At 40.5% G+C, this 21,964-nt stretch overlaps 1 protein-coding gene across 2 annotated transcripts; it reads left to right on the forward strand.

Moving 5' to 3' along the window:
- The first annotated feature begins 78 nt into the window (after positions 1-78).
- Positions 79-21,791, forward strand: rab44 (RAB44, member RAS oncogene family). 2 transcript variants are annotated; one of them, XM_037102015.1, is made up of 10 exons: positions 79-300; positions 680-14,818; positions 15,683-15,756; positions 17,219-17,307; positions 17,424-17,561; positions 17,645-17,726; positions 19,574-19,688; positions 20,238-20,336; positions 20,442-20,518; positions 20,616-21,791. In XM_037102015.1, the coding sequence occupies exons 2-10, from the start codon at positions 698-700 to the stop codon at positions 20,701-20,703; spliced, it is 14,883 nt and encodes a 4,960-aa protein (XP_036957910.1). In that variant the 5' UTR covers positions 79-300; positions 680-697; the 3' UTR covers positions 20,704-21,791. The 2 variants fall into 2 exon arrangements, with proteins under 2 accessions (XP_036957910.1, XP_036957911.1); XM_037102016.1 differs by having other exon boundaries at positions 17,427-17,561.
- The last annotated feature ends 173 nt before the right edge of the window (positions 21,792-21,964 follow it).

The raw sequence follows: 21,964 nt of genomic DNA on the forward strand, positions 1-21,964 counted from the left end.
CTTTTTTTTTTTAATACTTCCTTTTACTAACCAGATTTAAAGTATGTCAAATCTCACCATATTCAACAATCATATGTAAGGAAATATGGGAAAAGTAAGCTTGATACGGTTCAGGAAGTAGTGGATGTTGTTGCTGTTGCCTGATAAAGGCTGCAAGTATAACCCACACAGGAAACTATCAGTCACAGTTGCAGTAAAGGAACAGCCCCTTCGTGTGAAATGTAACTACGCTTCAGCAAATGCAGATGACATTACAAAGCAACTCATGTTGTGAGGCGACAAAAGTGCCAGATTGGGGTGGTGAGTACATGTGGCATTTTAACAATTATGTAAAAGCCCTGAAATCATTTTTGGTTGCAATTGTTTCTCAAATCCTTTTTGTTTTCTGATGACCATATGTAGAGCAGTTAATCATTTTAAAAGGAAATGACTGAGTTCTCACTTGAGAGTTACCAAGCAGTATACAATAGTATTAGACCATAAGTATCTGAAATCGGTGTACGTCTAGATTGTTTGTGTTTACGTATTGTTTCCCATAAGTCTATGGAGACTGAAATTATTAGTACATAGTAACTATTGTATATATTTTCTTGAGATCAGTTGATCTCTGATGCTGATATGTGCTACATGTTAACTTGATTTGCTGACTCATTGCATGACTGAATGTCTCATGCTCTAGGAGAGAAGATTAGAAGTCATGTCGGCTCAGAGTGGAAAGAAAAAAAGAATTGGTTCACGTCGTCGGGTAGCAAACCAAAATAAAACCTCTGAAGCTGAAGAGTTCCACATTACAGACAGTACCTCCTTAGCACAACCCTTCATATCAGGAGGAAACAGTGACTCATTAAATGTATTTGATAATTCTAACAATTCACAATCTGAGACCCAAAAACCACCTTCGCCAGAACTCCCAGTAAACAGGAGAAAACTGGGGTCTAGTCGAAGAAATAAAGGGGAACAGCATGTGAAGGAATCTGAATTATACCTAAGATCTAGAGAGGAAGATGAGGAACAGACAAAGGGTAATGAAACCGAAAAGACAATACAACCTCAGAGGCAGGAAGAATTAAGTAAATGGACTGAGCCTGCGACACATGACAGCTCTGTCTTGGCCAATACACCTGATTATTCTTCTGAGATTTGTAACTCTACTACCACAATCTCTCCCAATATGGACCTGGAAAGTTTTCTTCCCAAAAGCGAAAATTTGCTAGCAGACAAAGATGAAATTTCCACCGACGATAAAGTAGCGTCTGATTCTTTTAAATTAGTGGAAGCGAAGTATGGAGGAACTGACAAAACTGACACTCTTCAGAGTGAGGAACTCTTAGAAAATGCAGAAACATTTGGCATCTCTGAGTTAACTACTGCAAGTGTAACAGTAAAAGAAGACAAAGAAGGAGATGAGGGCAAAGACTTGTTAAAGCAAGATGGAAATTTACAGGGCAACTATGTGGTGAGTGAGTCACATTTAGAATTACAGGATGTAGAGTTCTCTATCACAGCGGAGGTAACCACAGATAAAAGCAGCCCCAGAGAAAATATCGGACTTGAATACAGTGTTGGGCAAGCAGCATTTTCCTCATCAAAGGAAAAGTTGCAGATTGACGAGGAAAAAAATGAAGATCTCAACGTATCTGAAGTTAAAGTTTCCCAGCATTCAGAGGATGCTGTCAACAAGGTGCATAAACAGGAGGCCAATCCAACCGAAATGCGTGAAATCAATCACTCTCCTGATAGAGTGACACAAGGAGAAAATTCTGAAGTTATTGCTGTCTATCTGACAGACAAAGCTGATGTCAGTGACACACACCAATCTGAGTCGATGGTGGAAAGTGCTGATGATTCTGCTGCAAAGCAGGAAGATTCAGATGACAAACAGGATGAACATCCTACAAACCAAGATGACTTAAAGGCTTTAGAACAGACACATATGGATACCAAGATACCACAGATCAGTGGCATACAACAAGTACACGGTGTATTAGGTCAGGTGTATGAAGTTGAAGGCCAAGTAGAGGATGATATAATGCCCAGTGCTGAACAAACAGATCATCAGGAGAAGGAAGGACTCATCTCTGAAATGGAGGAGAGTGACTCTTCTTCACAAACCGTGCAATCAGAAATACATGCTCCTTTCCACTCCCAACCTCTGCAAAACAACACAGACTCACACCCTCTTGGGAGCAGGAGAAAACTGGGCTCTAGTCGAAGACATAAGGGACGACAGCATGCCAAGGACTCTGTTGCTGAATCATACCATGAAGAAAAAGATGAAGTTGTAGAAAGTATCAGAGGTGAGGAAGCCCTCGAAACAACACAAATGCTGGCAGCAATAGAGAGAATGAGTCAAGGTGGATTCAGTCAAGGGAGTGATGATGATATTGACATGCCTACCACACATGACAGGTCTTTGTATGCAGACATCATGCCGGATTACTCTTCTGAGGTCCACAACATGAATACATCAAACTATCAAGAGACTGATCTGGAAAGTTTAACCCCTAAAAGTGAAAATCTTCAAGAAGATGATAATGAAAGAGAGTCTGACTTTAAGGTCTCTGGTGAATCAGTGGGAGACAGGCTGGAGGAAATGGACAAATTGGACACTGTTCAGAGTCAAGAAGTCAGACCTCCTCAACATTCAGAGGATTCTGGAAACAAAGTGCATGAACAGGAGCTCAATTTGACACAGATGCATGAAACCGATCGCTCCTCTGAAAGTGTGACACTTTCTGACAACCTTACAGACCAAGCTGAAGACAGTGACACAAACCAATCTGAGTTGATTGTGGAAAGTACTGATGATTCTGCCACTAAACAGGAAGATTCAATTCCTGATGACAAACAGGGCGTCCATCCTGCTAAAGAAGACATCTTAGAGGCTTCAAAACAGACAAATGAGGATAATAATGTCTATGATACAAAGCAAATACACATTGATGACATAGAAAGACTAGACACTGCCCTTGCTCAGGTTTATGAGATTGAAGGCAGATTAGAAAATGATGTAAAACCCAGTACTGAACAATCAGTTCTTCAAGAGAAGGAAGGCCACTCCTCTGAAGATGAGGAAGACAGATCTTCCCAAACCCTGCCATCAGAAATATATCCTCCGTCTGACTCCCAACCTCAGCAAAGTGACACAAACTTCAAACCCATTGCTAACAGAAGAAAACTGGGGTCCAGCCGTAGAATTAAAGGAAGACAACAGGCCAAAGACTCTGCTGCAGAATCATACCACAGACCTACAGAGGAAGTTGTTGGACATACCGAGGATAATGAATCCATTCAAACAACAAAAATGTCATTCACAACAGAGACAGCAATGCAGGAAAAATCAGTGGAAACCATCCAGGAAGGAATTGACAAATGTGACACTACTCAAACTGGAGAGCTCAGACAAAATGCATATATTGGCATCTCCCAGCTTACGGCCTCAAATGTACTGTTTTCAACAGCAGGTCAGCAGCTAATCGACCAGTCAAATTCCACGAAGATGCCAGAAGAACTTCCCAATGTGTACTCTGTAACAGAAAAGGAAAGCAAGGGTGAAGCTGAGTACACCAAATTAAGGCAGGATGGAAATTTGCAGGACAACTTTTTGGAGAGGGAGTCTCATTTAAGATCAGAAGATATGGAGTATTTTATCACAGCAAAGATAGCCACAGAATATAACAGCTCAAGAGAGCGTACAGAATCTCAATACACTGTTGAACAAGCAATAGTTTCATCACCAAAAGAGGAGTTGTCTACACGTGGGGAAACAATTGAGCATTTCAACTTACATGAAGTCAAAGTTGCTCAGCATTCAGACAATGCTGTGCACAAACATGAGGTTAAACCAACAGAAATGCATGAAATTGATCACTATTCTGATAATGTGACACATGATGCCACAGAAAAGTCAGAAATAATTTCTGGCAACCTGATAGACAAAGCTGAAGTCAGCAACACAAACCAATCTGAGTCGATGTTGGAAAGTACTGATGATTCTGCTACTAAGCAGGAAGATTCAGATCCTGATGACAAACAGGATGAACATCCTACAAAACAAGAAGACTTTAAGGCTTTAGAACAGACTCGTGTGGATACCAAGATACCACAGATCAGTGGCATACAACAAGTACACGGTGTATTAGGTCAGGTGTATGAAGTTGAAGGCCAAGTAGAGGATGATATAATGCCCAGTGCTGAACAAACAGATCATCAGGAGAAGGAAGGACTCATCTCTGAAATGGAGGAGAGTGACTCTTCTTCACAAACCGTGCAATCAGAAATACATGCTCCTTTCCACTCCCAACCTCAACAAAACAACACAGACTCACACCCTCTTGGGAGCAGGAGAAAACTGGGCTCTAGTCGTAGACATAAGGGACGACAGCATGCCAAGGACTCTGTTGCTGAATCATACCATGAAGAAAAAGATGAAGTTGTAGAAAGTATTAGAGGTGAGGAAGCCCTCGAAACAACACAAATGCAAGTGGCAATAGAGAGAATGAGTCAAGAAGAATTCAGTCAAGGGAGTGAGAATGATATTGACATGCCTACCAGACATGATGGCTCACTGTATGCAGACATCATGCAGGATTACTCTTCTGAGGTCCAGAACCTGAACACATCAAACTATCAAGAGACTGATCTGGAAAGTTTAACTCCTAAAAGTGAAAATCTTCAAGAAGATGATAATGAAAGAGAGTCTGACTTTAAGGTCTCTGGTGAATCAGTGGGAGACAGGCTGGTAGAAATGGACAAATTGGACACTGTTCATACTCAAGAAGTCAGAGCTGCTCAACATTCAGAGGATTCTGGAAACAAAGTGCATGAACAGGAGCTCAATTTGACACAGATGCATGAAACCGATCGCTCCTCTGAAAGTGTGACACTTTCTGACAACCTTACAGACCAAGCTGAAGACAGTGACACAAACCAATCTGAGTTGATTGTGGAAAGTACTGATGATTCTGCCACTAAACAGGAAGATTCAATTCCTGATGACAAACAGGGCGTCCATCCTGCTAAAGAAGACATCTTAGAGGCTTCAAAACAGACAAATGAGGATAATAATGTGTATGATACAAAGCAAATACACATTGATGACATAGAAAGACTAGACACTGCCCTTTCTCAGGTTTATGAGATTGAAGGCAGATTAGAAAATGATGTAAAACTCAGTACTGAACAATCAGTTCTTCAAGAGAAGGAAGGCCACTCCTCTGAAGATGAGGAAGACAGATCTTCCCAAACCCTGCCATCAGAAATATATCCTTCCTCTGACTCCCAACCTCAGCAAAGTGACACGAACTTCAAACCCATTGCTAACAGAAGAAAACTGGTGTCCAGCCATAGAATTAAAGGAAGACAACAGGCCAAGGACTCTGCTGCAGAATCATACCACAGACCTACAGAGGAAGTTGTTGGACATACCGAGGATAATGAATCCATTCAAACAACAAAAATGTCATTCACAACAGAGACAGCAATGCAGGAAAAATCAGTGGAAACCATCCAGGAAGGAATTGACAAATGTGACACTACTCAAACTGGAGAGCTCAGACAAAATGCACATATTGGCATCTCCCAGCTTACGGCCTCAAATGTACTGTTTTCAACAGCAGGTCAGCAGCTAATCGACCAGTCAAATTCCACGAAGATGCCAGAAGAACTTCCCAATGTGTACTCTGTAACAGAAAAAGAAAGCAAGGATGAAGCTGAGTACACCAAATTAAGGCAGGATGGAAATTTGCAGGACAACTTTTTGGAGAGGGAGTCTCATTTAAGATCAGAAGATATGGAGTATTTTATCACAGCAAAGATAGCCACAGAATATAACAGCTCAAGAGAGCGTACAGAATCTCAATACACTGTTGAACAAGCAATAGTTTCATCACCAAAAGAGGAGTTGTCTACACGTGGGGAAACAATTGAGCATTTCAACTTACATGAAGTCAAAGTTGCTCAGCATTCAGACGATGCTGTGCACAAACATGAGGTTAAACCAACAGAAATGCATGAAATTGCTCACTATTCTGATAATGTGACACATGATGCCACAGAAAAGTCAGAAATAATTTCTGGCAACCTGATAGACAAAGCTGAAGTCAGCAACACAAACCAATCTGAGTCGATGTTGGAAAGTACTGATGATTCTGCTACTAAGCAGGAAGATTCAGATCCTGATGACAAACAGGATGAACATCCTACAAAACAAGAAGACTTTAAGGCTTTAGAACAGACTCGTGTGGATACCAAGATACCACAGATCAGTGGCATACAACAAGTACACGGTGTATTAGGTCAGGTGTATGAAGTTGAAGGCCAAGTAGAGGATGATATAATGCCCAGTGCTGAACAAACAGATCATCAGAAGGAAGGACTCATCTCGGAAATGGAGGAGAGTGACTCTTCTTCACAAACCGTGCAATCAGAAATACATGCTCCTTTCCACTCCCAACCTCAACAAAACAACACAGACTCACACCCCCTTGGGAGCAGGAGAAAACTGGGCTCTAGTCGTAGACATAAGGGACGACAGCATGCCAAGGACTCTGTTGCTGAATCATACCATGAAGAAAAGGATGAAGTTGTAGAAAGTATCAGAGGTGAGGAAGCCCTCGAAACAACACAAATGCTGGCAGCAATAGAGAGAATGAGTCAAGAAGAATTCAGTCAAGGGAGTGAGAATGATATTGACATGCCTACCAGACATGATGGCTCACTGTATGCAGACATCATGCAGGATTACTCTTCTGAGGTCCAGAACCTGAACACATCAAACTATCAAGAGACTGATCTGGAAAGTTTAACTCCTAAAAGTGAAAATCTTCAAGAAGATGATAATGAAAGAGAGTCTGACTTTAAGGTCTCTGGTGAATCAGTGGGAGACAGGCTGGTAGAAATGGACAAATTGGACACTGTTCATACTCAAGAAGTCAGAGCTGCTCAACATTCAGAGGATTCTGGAAACAAAGTGCATGAACAGGAGCTCAATTTGACACAGATGCATGAAACCGATCGCTCCTCTGAAAGTGTGACACTTTCTGACAACCTTACAGACCAAGCTGAAGACAGTGACACAAACCAATCTGAGTTGATTGTGGAAAGTACTGATGATTCTGCCACTAAACAGGAAGATTCAATTCCTGATGACAAACAGGGCGTCCATCCTGCTAAAGAAGACATCTTAGAGGCTTCAAAACAGACAAATGAGGATAATAATGTCTATGATACAAAGCAAATACACATTGATGACATAGAAAGACTAGACACTGCCCTTGCTCAGGTTTATGAGATTGAAGGCAGATTAGAAGATGATGTAAAACCCAGTACTGAACAATCAGTTCTTCAAGAGAAGGAAGGCCACTCCTCTGAAGATGAGGAAGACAGATCTTCCCAAACCCTGCCATCAGAAATATATCCTTCCTCTGACTCCCAACCTCAGCAAAGTGACACGAACTTCAAACCCATTGCTAACAGAAGAAAACTGGTGTCCAGCCATAGAATTAAAGGAAGACAACAGGCCAAGGACTCTGCTGCAGAATCATACCACAGACCTACAGAGGAAGTTGTTGGACATACCGAGGATAATGAATCCATTCAAACAACAAAAATGTCATTCACAACAGAGACAGCAATGCAGGAAAAATCAGTGGAAACCATCCAGGAAGGAATTGACAAATGTGACACTACTCAAACTGGAGAGCTCAGACAAAATGCACATATTGGCATCTCCCAGCTTACGGCCTCAAATGTACTGTTTTCAACAGCAGGTCAGCAGCTAATCGACCAGTCAAATTCCACGAAGATGCCAGAAGAACTTCCCAATGTGTACTCTGTAACAGAAAAAGAAAGCAAGGATGAAGCTGAGTACACCAAATTAAGGCAGGATGGAAATTTGCAGGACAACTTTTTGGAGAGGGAGTCTCATTTAAGATCAGAAGATATGGAGTATTTTATCACAGCAAAGATAGCCACAGAATATAACAGCTCAAGAGAGCGTACAGAATCTCAATACACTGTTGAACAAGCAATAGTTTCATCACCAAAAGAGGAGTTGTCTACACGTGGGGAAACAATTGAGCATTTCAACTTACATGAAGTCAAAGTTGCTCAGCATTCAGACGATGCTGTGCACAAACATGAGGTTAAACCAACAGAAATGCATGAAATTGCTCACTATTCTGATAATGTGACACATGATGCCACAGAAAAGTCAGAAATAATTTCTGGCAACCTGATAGACAAAGCTGAAGTCAGCAACACAAACCAATCTGAGTCGATGTTGGAAAGTACTGATGATTCTGCTACTAAGCAGGAAGATTCAGATCCTGATGACAAACAGGATGAACATCCTACAAAACAAGAAGACTTTAAGGCTTTAGAACAGACTCGTGTGGATACCAAGATACCACAGATCAGTGGCATACAACAAGTACACGGTGTATTAGGTCAGGTGTATGAAGTTGAAGGCCAAGTAGAGGATGATATAATGCCCAGTGCTGAACAAACAGATCATCAGGAGAAGGAAGGACTCATCTCGGAAATGGAGGAGAGTGACTCTTCTTCACAAACCGTGCAATCAGAAATACATGCTCCTTTCCACTCCCAACCTCAACAAAACAACACAGACTCACACCCCCTTGGGAGCAGGAGAAAACTGGGCTCTAGTCGTAGACATAAGGGACGACAGCATGCCAAGGACTCTGTTGCTGAATCATACCATGAAGAAAAGGATGAAGTTGTAGAAAGTATCAGAGGTGAGGAAGCCCTCGAAACAACACAAATGCTGGCAGCAATAGAGAGAATGAGTCAAGGTGGATTCAGTCAAGGGAGTGATAATGATATTGACATGCCTACCACACATGACAGGTCTTTGTATGCAGACATCATGCCGGATTACTCTTCTGATGTCCACAACATGAATACATCAAACTATCAAGAGACTGATCTGGAAAGTTTAACTCCTAAAAGTGAAAATCTTCAAGAAGATGATGATGAAAGAGAGTCTGACTTTAAGGTCTCTGGTGAATCAGTGGGAGACAGGCTGGAGGAAATGGACAAATTGGACACTGTTCAGAGTCAAGAAGTCAGAGCTGCTCAACATTCAGAGGATTCTGGAAACAAAGTGCATGAACAGGAGCTCAATTTGACACAGATGCATGAAACCGATCGCTCCTCTGAAAGTGTGACACTTTCTGACAACCTGACAGACCAAGCTGAAGACAGTGACACAAACCAATCTGAGTTGATTGTGGAAAGTACTGATGATTCTGCCACCAAACAGGAAGATTCAAATCCTGATGACAAACAGGGCGTCCATCCTGCTAAAGAAGACAACTTAGAGGCTTCAGAACAGACAAATGAGGATAATGATGTCTATGATACAAAGCAAATACACATTGATGACATAGAAAGAGTATACACTGCCCTTGCTCAGGTTTATGAGATTGAAGGCAGATTAGAAGATGATGTAAAACTCAGTACTGAACAATCAGTTCTTCAAGAGAAGGAAGGCCACTCCTCTGAAGATGAGGAAGACAGATCTTCCAAAACCCTGCCATCAGAAATATATCCTCCCTCTGACTCCCAACCTCAGCAAAGTGACACAAACTTCAAACCCATTGGTAACAGAAGAAAACTGGGGTCCAGCCGTAGAATTAAAGGAAGACAACAGGCCAAGGACTCTGCTGCAGAATCATACCACAGACCTACAGAGGAAGTTGTTGGACATACCGAGGATAATGAATCCATTCAAACAACAAAAATGTCATTCACAACAGAGACAGCAATGCAGGAAAAATCAGTGGAAACCATCCAGGAAGGAATTGACAAATGTGACACTACTCAAACTGGAGAGCTCAGACAAAATGCACATATTGGCATCTCCCAGCTTACGGCCTCAAATGTACTGTTTTCAACAGCAGGTCAGCAGCTAATCGACCAGTCAAATTCCACGAAGATGCCAGAAGAACTTCCCGATGTGTACTCTGTAACAGAAAAAGAAAGCAAGGATGAAGCCGAGTACACCAAATTAAGGCAGGATGGAAATTTGCAGGACAACTTTTTGGAGAGGGAGTCTCATTTAAGATCAGAAGATATGGAGTATTTTATCACAGCAAAGATAGCCACAGAATATAACAGCTCAAGAGAGTGTACAGAATCTCAATACACTGTTGAACAAGCAATAGTTTCATCACCAAAAGAGGAGTTGTCTACACGTGGGGAAACAATTGAGCATTTCAACTTACATGAAGTCAAAGTTGCTCAGCATTCAGATGATGCTGTGCACAAACATGAGGTTAAACCAACAGAAATGCATGAAATTGCTCACTATTCTGATAATGTGACACATGATGCCACAGAAAAGTCAGAAATAATTTCTGGCAACCTGATAGACAAAGCTGAAGTCAGCAACACAAACCAATCTGAGTCGATGTTGGAAAGTACTGATGATTCTGCTACTAAGCAAGAAGATTCAGATCCTGATGACAAACAGGATGAACATCCTACAAAACAAGAAGACTTTAAGGCTTTAGAACAGACTCGTGTGGATACCAAGATACCACAGATCAGTGGCATACAACAAGTACACGGTGTATTAGGTCAGGTGTATGAAGTTGAAGGCCAAGTAGAGGATGATATAATGCCCAGTGCTGAACAAACAGATCATCAGAAGGAAGGACTCATCTCTGAAATGGAGGAGAGTGACTCTTCTTCACAAACCGTGCAATCAGAAATACATGCTCCTTTCCACTCCCAACCTCTGCAAAACAACACAGACTCACACCCTCTTGGGAGCAGGAGAAAACTGGGCTCTAGTCGTAGACATAAGGGACGACAGCATGCCAAGGACTCTGTTGCTGAATCATACCATGAAGAAAAAGATGAAGTTGTAGAAAGTATTAGAGGTGAGGAAGCCCTCGAAACAACACAAATGCAAGTGGCAATAGAGAGAATGAGTCAAGAAGAATTCAGTCAAGGGAGTGAGAATGATATTGACATGCCTACCAGACATGATGGCTCACTGTATGCAGACATCATGCAGGATTACTCTTCTGAGGTCCAGAACCTGAACACATCAAACTATCAAGAGACTGATCTGGAAAGTTTAACTCCTAAAAGTGAAAATCTTCAAGAAGATGATAATGAAAGAGAGTCTGACTTTAAGGTCTCTGGTGAATCAGTGGGAGACAGGCTGGAGGAAATGGACAAATTGGACACTGTTCATACTCAAGAAGTCAGAGCTGCTCAACATTCAGAGGATTCTAGAAACAAAGTGCATGAACAGGAGCTCAATTTGACACAGATGCATGAAACCGATCGTTCCTCTGAAAGTGTGACACTTGATGCCACAGAAAAGTCTGAAATCATTTCTGATAACCTGACAGATCAAGCTGAAGTCAGTGACACAATCCAATCTGTGTTGATTGTGGAAAATACTGATGATTCTGCCACCAAACAGGAAGATTCAAATCCTGATGACAAACAGGGCGTCCATCCTGCTAAAGAAGACAACTTAGAGGCTTCAGAACAGACAAATGAGGATAATGATGTCTATGATACAAAGCAAATACACATTGATGACATAGAAAGACTAGACACTGCCCTTTCTCAGGTTTATGAGATTGAAGACAGATTAGAAGATGATGTAAAACCCAGTACTGAACAATCAGTTCTTCAAGAGAAGGAAGGCCACTCCTCTGAAGATGAGGAAGACAGATCTTCCAAAACCCTGCCATCAGAAATATATCCTCCCTCTGACTCCCAACCTCAGCAAAGTGACACAAACTTCAAACCCATTGGTAACAGAAGAAAACTGGGGTCCAGCCGTAGAATTAAAGGAAGACAACAGGCCAAGGACTCTGCTGCAGAATCATACCACAGACCTACAGAGGAAGTTGTTGGACATACCGAGGATAATGAATCCATTCAAACAACAAAAATGTCATTCACAACAGAGACAGCAATGCAGGAAAAATCAGTGGAAACCATCCAGGAAGGAATTGACACACATGCTGCTCGAACTGCCCAAACTGAAGATGTTAATGATCAGGTCAAAGAAAATGCAGCTGTTGGCATCTTTGAGCTCACTGCTTCAAGTTTACATTCAAGTGCAACAGTAGAAGAACTATTAGTCGACCACACAAGGTCCATGAAGATGCCAGAAGAAGAACGTCCCAATTTGTATTCTGTAACAAAGAGAAAAATCAAACACAAAGACAAGGACACAGAATTGTTAGGGCAGAATGAAAATACGGAAAATGATTTGTTGAGGGAGTCACATTTAAGGGAGGAAGCAGAATCTTCTGTCACGCTGGAGAAAGACACAGAACAACACAGCCTAGGAGAACAGACTGTCATTGAATGCAGTGTTGATCAAGCAGCATTTTTATCATCAAAATATGTTAATGAGTCACAAAAAGAGCATGTTAGCTTATCTCAAGTCAGAGGATCTCCACAGTCAGAGGATGCTGTAAATGAAGTGCATGAAGAGTTAGTAAATGTGAGGCAAGTGCAAGAAATGCATCAAATTGGTTTCTCCTCAACAGAGGAGAGTGAATCTTTACAAACCCTGCAATCAGAAACGAATGCTCCATTGGACTTCCAACATCAGGACAATTCTTTAAGAAGAGAGGAGCAAACCCACGCAGGCTTCAAGACCACTGGGAACAGAAGAAAACTGGGATCTAGCCGTAGAAATAAGGGACGACAGCAGGTTGAGACATCTGTTGCTGAATCATCCCAAGATGTTGTAGAAAGTAGAAGGAGTGATGGTGTCCTTGACCCAACAAAGATGTCATTAGCAGTGGAGACAGCAAAGCAGGAAGAAGTACAAAAGCAAGCCGACCTAGACCTCAGATCTGTTCCGAAAATTAGAAAAATTAGATCGACTGTAACAGACGAAGACAGCACCGGAACAATGCTGGAGAAAGACACAGTTTTGTCACAGAAGATTATGGACAACAGTGCTAATGTGACAACCAGTGTTGCTTCAAGCTCAAGTAAAGACGACGCATTCAACAAGGATTACAATGAGGAGGAAAAGAATGTCACAAAAGAGCCTGAGAATTTAGCACCATTTATAGGACATGGCGCAGTTAAAGCTGACTTGATACCATCACCAGAGGATGATTCAGACATACAGAATATCTCATATCATGATGACTATATCACTACAAGGCCAATCGCTTTGGATGTTCTTGAGCAAGAAATTATGAATATGCAACAGACGAATGGTGCAACAGAAACAGTGGGAGATGTCACGATCAAAGACTGTAACACAGAAGCAGAGACATCAATGGATGTGCATGTTTTTGGAGAAAGATTTAAAGATCCTACAAAGAAAGACCAAGAAATGAACGCTTCACAGGAGTTCACACATGCTGAACCATTTGCTGCCGGACATAACAAAGAAGACACTTCAGCTCCATCTAGTCCCAAGGAAAACTTCAGAGCAGAGCCAGCTATGGATGTGCCTGAGGAAAGTAGAATTTCTACAGCGGTGGGTGTATCTGACAGCCAACAAGGGATACAAGAGAAAACTCAATTAGATAACAGTGGAAATTTGCAAGGAAAATCCAAACAGAAGAGGAGAAAGTTGGGCTCTACTCGCCGGACTCAGCTTGGTAGGAAACCAGAGGAAGGCATGGATGACAAAGATGAAACAAAAGACAGAGATGACATGAGAAACTTGGACGAAATGGAAGTCATGGAGGTGTTACCAATGAGTGTAACTGCAGAGGTATCAAAGAATGAAAATACAAAACCATCACTCAGCACGGCAAATAAAGAAGAACAGGAAGCAACTGAGACTGCCGCTGTTCCTGACAAGGGGCAAAAGCTACAAAGCAATAACGCTGACATGCAGGGCATACAGAGCTATATGATATCAGATATAGATTATTCAAAGGCCATACATCCAGAGCAATTAGCCTCCAAAAACGAAGTTGTTAATCCTATTAAGTTTTCTCATGCAGCTGATTTAAGAGATAGTGAGAGGAATGTAGATGTTAATGTGGAGCCGTCACAACTAGATGATTTTACTGTCAGTGAGATGCATGTTACTTCTGTTTACACTCACAGTGATATGGAAAGGCCAGAGGGTGTAAATGTAATACAAGACCAAGCTTTGGAATCAGCAGAAGCATCAGCTGTGGCTGTGGCCAATTTGGAAATTGTGAAATCTGTAGTCAGAGGAGAAGTTGGAGAAGAGCAAAAACACACCCAGGCTAGCGTACAAGAGCTGAGAGAGGTGAATGAAGAAGCTCACAACAAAAATCTCGAGATGAGGAGCACAAGTCCCCACAGGAGAAGAAAGATGGGTTCAACCCGCAGGAATCTTGGATCACGAAGCAAACGGGAAGACTTGCTTGAAAAGCAGGATATGGATGGTGAAGCAACAGCCACAAATGTTGAAGAAAGCATCAAAGAAAAAGAAGAGCCACAACTTGAGACAGAAGACAAAGACAGTGAAAATGTTGAGTCTCACTTCAGACCTCCATCTGAACAGACATTTGAGGAAAATCCTGTTTCTCATGGCCAACTAGTAGAAACAGAGCATCAACTAACTCCAAGTTATTTACCTGTGATGCCATCCAGTTCTCCCAAACCTGATGTCATGTCAGAAGCAGCTGGGGGACGAAGACGAAAAATGGGATCTAGTCGGAAATCACGTGGACAGCAGAGCAATGTAAGCCAAACTCCAGAAGGGGACGCAGTAACAGATACACAAAATGGAGGAGATGTCGCAAGTATCATAGATGAAGGTGTCATCAAGACAGCTGAAGAAGAGTCTTTTGGCCTGGACAGAATATCAGAGGTAAGCAGTAAAGATGTTTTATTCTTCTTTTTCACAATCAAATTCTTTCTTTTGTAAATCTTCAATGATTTTCTCCAGTGTACCTGAACTGATTCTCAGCTGAGAATCAAAATCAAATCAAACTGATTCCCAATTCTCAGGGAGGGTTCTAAACAAATGTAGCTCTATTTCTATTTTATTCCCTTAGCCTGATGATTAGTATTGGTCTAAGTCTCAGTGTTCTCTTGCAAGATAAGTCTGTGATGTCCTGCACTTCCTGTTTTCATAAAACCTCTTGCACACAGGTCAAGTGTTTGTTGAAAAGAGAACAAAATGACACAAGCAACTAAAATGAGGAACCTGCGGCTCACACTATACGTTTCACATGGGGAAAAGGAGAACATAAACATTCATCTGACTCCTTGATCTCAATGGGGGTGTGCATTTTTGGAGTTACCCGAGAGTGTAACATGCAAAGCTGAATCTTAAGAGAAAGGCCTTGCACAGCTTGTAATGCATATGTATCTAATAATAGCCCTTGCCCTAACATGTCATGTTTTTAGTGGTGGTTGCAGTTACATCATATATCAATGGGACTACAAACAATGCACATTCCTGAAAGTCTGATAATATCCTCAAATAGTACACCACATTTTCCGTGTGCCAGAGGATTACTTCTGTCGAATGCAAAGTTTAGATCTGCAGCTACTGACTTTCAAGGGCTTAGTTTGAAACAAATGATGATGACCTTCTTGATTTGGCAAACCAGAGAGAAAACAATATGTAAGATGTATATCAAGTATGTAGATTATAGATTAACCCTGCAATCAAGGTAGAATCTGCCCAAGTGTCGCCTCGTGATGGAGATGTTTTTTGGCTGTGCAGGTTGATGAAACTGCAAAGAAACCATCGTCCAACATCAGCACCTCAAAGGCAGGTGAACACTTGAAGCCTGTGAGGTAAGTGTGGTTTATACTTCTTCCTTCCCTTTTTCTGAACATGTAAACTGTTTTTTGAGTATTCCTTTTCTGACTTTGTTTGCTGTTTTCATTTCTGTGTTTTATTAAGCTGTTTTTATTTTAAAGTGCTTATTTTACTATTTGTTTTCTTTTGTTGTTACATGTTTAAGATAAAATATATCCAGCAATTAATCAAAAAAAGTCAGATGGTTTCCAGAGAAAGTGCATGATCGATGCGATGAAAGACTGAATTACTTGAAAATAGTTTTGGTTATTTTTCTTATAATGATGATTTTGTTTTTTACTTTTTACTAAACCAAATACACAACATCCAAAATAACAGAGGTTGTAGGCCAAATTGTTATTTTCAACATCAGTATCAGCCCAGAACCTCACCATCAGTTATCAGTCACAATCCTTATTCATATCAACATGGATCAACTGTCAGTAAAATTATAGCTCTGTTACAGCTTATTTGATTTAATTATAGGCAAACTGGATCACAGTGGTTATATACAGCAATGAACTATAACCTCAGCCACTAAAACATCACTGTAGATAGTCTGGGTTCATGTGAAACTGTTAATCAGAATCAGTAAACAGTGATTATCTCAAGAGTTATGTGACCTAACCCTAACCCTCAGACATTCAACTTACCCTCCACATAGTTTTAGACAAAGTATAATATTTGCCAGCCTGCCGTTTAATCCCTTTTGTATTTTTGCACAAACACCTCCTCTGTCAGCTCAAGCTCATGTACAGTATTCATTAAACTGTCGACGTTTGCCACTCAACCATGTGACTCATCCAAGCGGCTAATCCTCTGACTCACACAAGCCTGAGGTGTACACTTAACACCACACATAAGTTAAATGTAGCAAACACACTATGTGGTGAAACAGGTTTGTTTCAGGGATGTTCTTTGTTTTTTGCCATGTCTGTCATTTTGACACAATGACAGTTTGTTTTTTGACTAATTTATCTATTTCAGTATCTTTTTTTTAACTAGCTAATGTTATTGTTAAAACTGTTTAGCTCTTCATGTCCTTCCTCATTCATTCTGTGCTTTGGCAACACAGAAAAGGGTAATGGCACTTAAACCCACTGAACTGAATTGAAATTGAAAGCAGCCTTGACTCGACTGTGTCATATTTTCTTTTATATAAGTCGGAGGAAGAAATCTGATTTTATTTAATGTGATTTGTTAATTTAAACTGACAAAGATGAGATTATCTTTCGTCTACCTTTTCCACAATTTAAGTGAATCTTTAAAATTGCCTTACCACACACATCAAATGACAGAAGTTTTTGTAGTTTTTAATAGGGTTAAGCAGATTCTTTTAAGCAAAGAAATTCAAACACTTGGTGGGGAATACTGACAACTGAACAAGAAACTTGCAAACTGTAAGTATACCACTGTACAGCGCTTTGTTTGAACTGTTCTCGGTTGTCTGTTCCACAGTGAGAAGACTCCTGCACACGTGACGACAGCTCAACATGCTTATGCTGAAAACCGCCTTAGTCAAGAGGGTCAACAGAGGTTATCTCTTGGTAAACAGAACATTAATCAATTCTTCTCAGTGGAATGTAGCTGACTGTAGTCAGATAATGCATGAAGAAATAGAAATATAATGTGTGACCAGGAGGTGTCTTTGTTTTCATCTCAGCAGGCAGTTCAAGAGGAGCAGCTTCCAGATCAAACAGATACAACGTGCTGATGGTTGGAGACAGCAGTGTGGGAAAAACCTCCTTCATTAAGAGAGCTCAAAGTGGGAAGTTCTCTTTAGACTTACCTGCCTCTGTTGGTAAGATCCTGATCTTTATTCTACTATATTCCCATAAATGCGTCTGAAAATACAGAATAATGTAACATGAATACATTCTGTAGGCATTGATTCCTTTATGTGGACTGTGGTGGTGGATGGAAAACCTGTTGTGCTGCAGTTGTGGGATACAGCAGGTCAAGAAAGGTGAGTTTATCGTTTTGTGTTTTTTTTGCTGTTATAATCACATGTATGAACTGTTGGGGAAATATTAGTGATCACAGTCAATTTTACCATTTTAGCAGTCTGTTTTCCTCTTCAGGCAGGTATTGAGACATAAGTAGGTTTTCAGGGAGACTGTGGCTCAACAGGTAGAGCGGGTCAACCACTTAGAGCATCAGCAGTACTGAACCAAGTCCACCAAGTCTTGCAACAAGCTTTTAGAGCGCTTTTCATCTGAAGAGTGCATTTACCATTTCCTATGTGTATATTGCATGTATGAGAATGGTAAATCAAAGATATCAGAGATACTTTGGACAGTGTTTTATGATATACACAAAGCCTGAGGCCCTAAAAATTTCACAATCCAGGTCAGCTTTCACGTTTCATCTTAGCAAGTGTTAAAAAGATCGACTGTTATTTATGAATAGAAGGTCGGGAGAAAAGATAAAGTAACATACAGTATGCAAAGTATTCTATCCCATTTTTTACAGTGGGAAATAAACTTAGCTTAAAATTGTATCCATAAACTACAACCAACATTAATGATAACTATTTAGGTGATTTGGGGTCCCTCAGTAATAGTGTCCTTAAGGTTGATCTTGACGCTGGCATGCTTGCTTTGTGTGCCTCATGATGAGCACACTGAACCACTTCGTGATGGCTAGGGTTGCTGCTGTAGGCCAGATGTCATCAATGCACAGTTCACTTTTTTGGTATTATCATGTAACAAGGCTCACTGTCTGGTCCAGCAGCTCCTGATGTCTGCTGTGGGTAGGAACAGTACAGTCATTGTGAGGAAGTCATCCTCAGAGGTACAGGGTGTTATTTTGAGGTTTATGATGACCTGAATGTTTGCACCACATGTACTGTGTGTCTTTTTATTCCTGGAAGTGGGGATGAATCTTCTGTGTATGGGTACACTTTACCTATCTGGTGGCTGGGGCAGCTTGTCTCTCTGACCCAAGGGCTTCCTGAAGACAATATCCTCCAGCAGTCATACAGCTTGGCCTGCCAAGACATCTGATAAGCACACATGACGAAGCTTTCACAAAAAACATCCGCTATGAACTTTCTATTGCAGCCGGTCAAAGACATTGTAAACAAGAGATGCTGTTCTGTTTCCTTCAGGCCAGGTTGTCAGCTGTTCAGGATCTGGCTGGCACAGCCAAGCATTTCTTCTGTATTGTGGAATCAGGACAGCATGACCATGTGTTCATTTCACATGTTGCATGTTGGCTGACCTATTTAGAATAGCGCTGTTTGAAATGCAGTGTTGGTTTTCAGCTACATGAATGTCACCACTGAGATGTTCAAACCAGGTCATCATTTGTCATGTAATTTCATTTTAACATCAGTTTAAGATCCAATTCATTTCATTTTTGCTTTCAGTAGATATGGATTCAAATTTAGACAGCAAGTCCCAAAACACAGATAAAAGGAGGTGACATAAAAACAGACGAGTCTGACACAATTTTGTGGATTTGAAATATTGTAATGCTCTTGAATTCATTGTTGAGGCAATTGCGCAATCACCATGTTTGTTTACATCACCAGCCTTTCCAGGAAATATTGAGCGTGTTTCTTGTGAAATGCCTCAGGGGAGGTTTTGCAAACTTAACTAACCAGAATCACCGTATAATTAGAAGCAGACATTCTACTTTTGAGGGTCAGACCAAGTGTTTTTTCACCGTTTTGCAACACAGATTTGTGATGTTCACTTGTCAATGCCTGTGAGAAAAGCAATTCACTTGTTGTTGTATTTTATAAAGTTTGTGGCCTTTTCTGATTTAAAGAGGTCAGATTTCTGATTACATCTCTGTTGCTCTTCAAAGGTTTCACAGCATCACAAGGCAGATTTTCCATAAAGCCCAGGCCTTTCTCCTGATGTATGACATCACTTCCTCTCAGAGTTTCTCTGCAGTCAGCTACTGGGCGAACTGTATTCAGGTGAGGTGTTCAGAAAGCTTCAGCGGCTGTTTAATGATGTCACCCGTCAAACTACTGGCTTTGTTTACAATGATTTGTGAAAGTACAGGCTTCTGCTGAAGGCCAGATATACTGTACAATGTGTTTATATGTAAAATAAATGTTTTTGTTATAATGAGTGTGTACTTAAAACAGCAGCACATATTACTAGTGAGGTGGAAAGGTTAGGGGTAGGGCATTTAATAACGTAGAATATTTAGGTTATTTACTTGAGTATTCCCATTTATTACTTTGCAACATTTTGTAGGCAAATATTGTACTTCTACTCCACTGCATTCATGTTTTTATCTCTTATCTTTTATCTTTAGTTACTTTGCAGACTCAGATTATTAAAATATAATTAACAAATAAATGATGCCCAGCAGTATATAAGATAGATGAAAATTAACCCCAGATTCACCAGTTTCAACATTTAAGTGATGCACACATTAAAGCATCCATAATTATGATTATTTGAATTACATCCATATTCGTTCTGACAGTCCCAACAATATTCAAACTGTTTTGCAGGAAGGGGCTGCAGAAGATGTGACCATTTTACTTCTCGGGAATAAGAGTGATCATGCAAAGCGGCAGATCAAATTTCAGGAGGGGGAAATTCTCGCTAAGGTATCTGTGACATTACACCCTCTACACTGTTACCTCATCTGCTGGTGTCAGAATATAATGCTGATTATGAAACACGCACTTAAGACAGCAGTGTTAATTCCACAGGAGTACAACTTTGAATTCATGGAGTGCAGTGCTGCCACGGGCGAAAATGTGATTCAGTCTTTGGAGACTGTGGCCAGGTAAAGACATCTCACCTCTGACTTTTCTTTTATCCTGCACTGATTTTTTAGAAAGCATGAACTTCTGTAATCTTGGTGCTGATTGTGTTGTTGCCAGGATGTTGAGTCAAAAAGTTGAACCAAGAGAGGAGACCACGGTGTTGCACAAAGAGCCCCAACAGAAAAAATCATCAGGATGCTGCTGAACAGATCAGTCAGAAGCCTGAGTGACCAACATCTGAAAAGTCTGTCTGTACATTATAACTAGAGCTGTTAAATTACAGATTGTATTCATTGACAAAAATATAAGTTACATTTCCTTGTTACTACTGCTTTCATCTGGTTTATTATTTCTAACAACTAAATAGTTGATGTAGAGGATAATATAGAGAACAATTTAAGTATAAGATAGTCTAGTTTCATAAAATATCCTTTTTATATGCTCAGAGGAGACTTCATGTATGTAATATACTGCACAGCTGGCGCATGCTTTCTTAAGATGCAGGTGAATAAACACTTGATCAGTTTTATCTTGTTAAGTTGTTTTTCCGACTTGAATGTGAAAGCCTTACTGTTCTAGTGGAATTTCAGATGATCACATGAAGTCACTGTCTTTTTAGTCTTGTTCCAGGCGGATGCATTTCCATTTGAAGATGTGTTAACAATATCAGTTGTGTTTTTCAGGGTTTTAGGCTGAACAACTGAGAGAATCTGTTACATTTAACAGCTATCGATTATTTGCTCTACAGTGTATATTCCTTGTGCTTAATTCATGTCACAAATGTGTATTAAGTTTGGTGGGTACACATCTTTAAATGTATAAATCTGAGGCAACAGGCAAATTACTTCTTGGAAGTTAAAATACGTGGTACCACACTGAAGAAAGGTCTACTACATTTTGAGTATATATACATTTCAGTGTTCACAAGCAATTTGTGCAATATGCCTGTGAGCAAAAGCATCTTGTTAGTTTTGCAGTTGTCTAACAGTGTTGTTCAATAATCCCATTAAGTGTTCTCATGATTTTGTATATTTACAATCTCTTCTGCATGAACACTGTCAGCACTTGTCTTACTTGCAGTTCCTGTGTCAGCCAGATAATCATAAATACATTTCATAGCTCTATAATTAAAGACGGCAGCTGTGAAATGCTTAACAGGCTTTAAATTTACATGCAAATTATGTTTTATGTTTCTGTGCACCTCTCTATGACCTGCATCGTTAAATGCCTTTAATTTGTTTGTCAAGTTGTTCTTATGTCGTGTCTTGTGCTAAATAAACCTCAAGAACATAACTGCGTGCTCTGGAAGTTAATTTGTGTCCTCGTGGAAGTCGTCTTTCTCCACACTGACAAAGACAACAGTGTTCCCACTGGAACAACAAGTCCTTCTCTGGTATGAAGAGCACGTCAACGGCAACAATGGCACCACTGCAGTAACCTCATAAGATCCCAGAGGAGCTGTTGTG

This window comes from Acanthopagrus latus, chromosome 6 (assembly GCF_904848185.1).
Source record: "Acanthopagrus latus isolate v.2019 chromosome 6, fAcaLat1.1, whole genome shotgun sequence".
NCBI classification, from domain to species: Eukaryota; Metazoa; Chordata; class Actinopteri; order Spariformes; family Sparidae; genus Acanthopagrus; species Acanthopagrus latus.

Excerpts from the sequence above, each read along its gene's own strand:
- rab44 (XM_037102015.1), top strand. The coding sequence starts at position 698 with ATGTCGGCTCAGAGTGGAAAGAAAAAAAGAATTGGTTCACGTCGTCGG. Across the intron at positions 20,337-20,441 it reads AGGGGGAAATTCTCGCTAAG|GAGTACAACTTTGAATTCAT; the intron begins GTATCTGTGACA and ends TTAATTCCACAG. Across the intron at positions 20,519-20,615 it reads TCTTTGGAGACTGTGGCCAG|GATGTTGAGTCAAAAAGTTG; the intron begins GTAAAGACATCT and ends TGTTGTTGCCAG.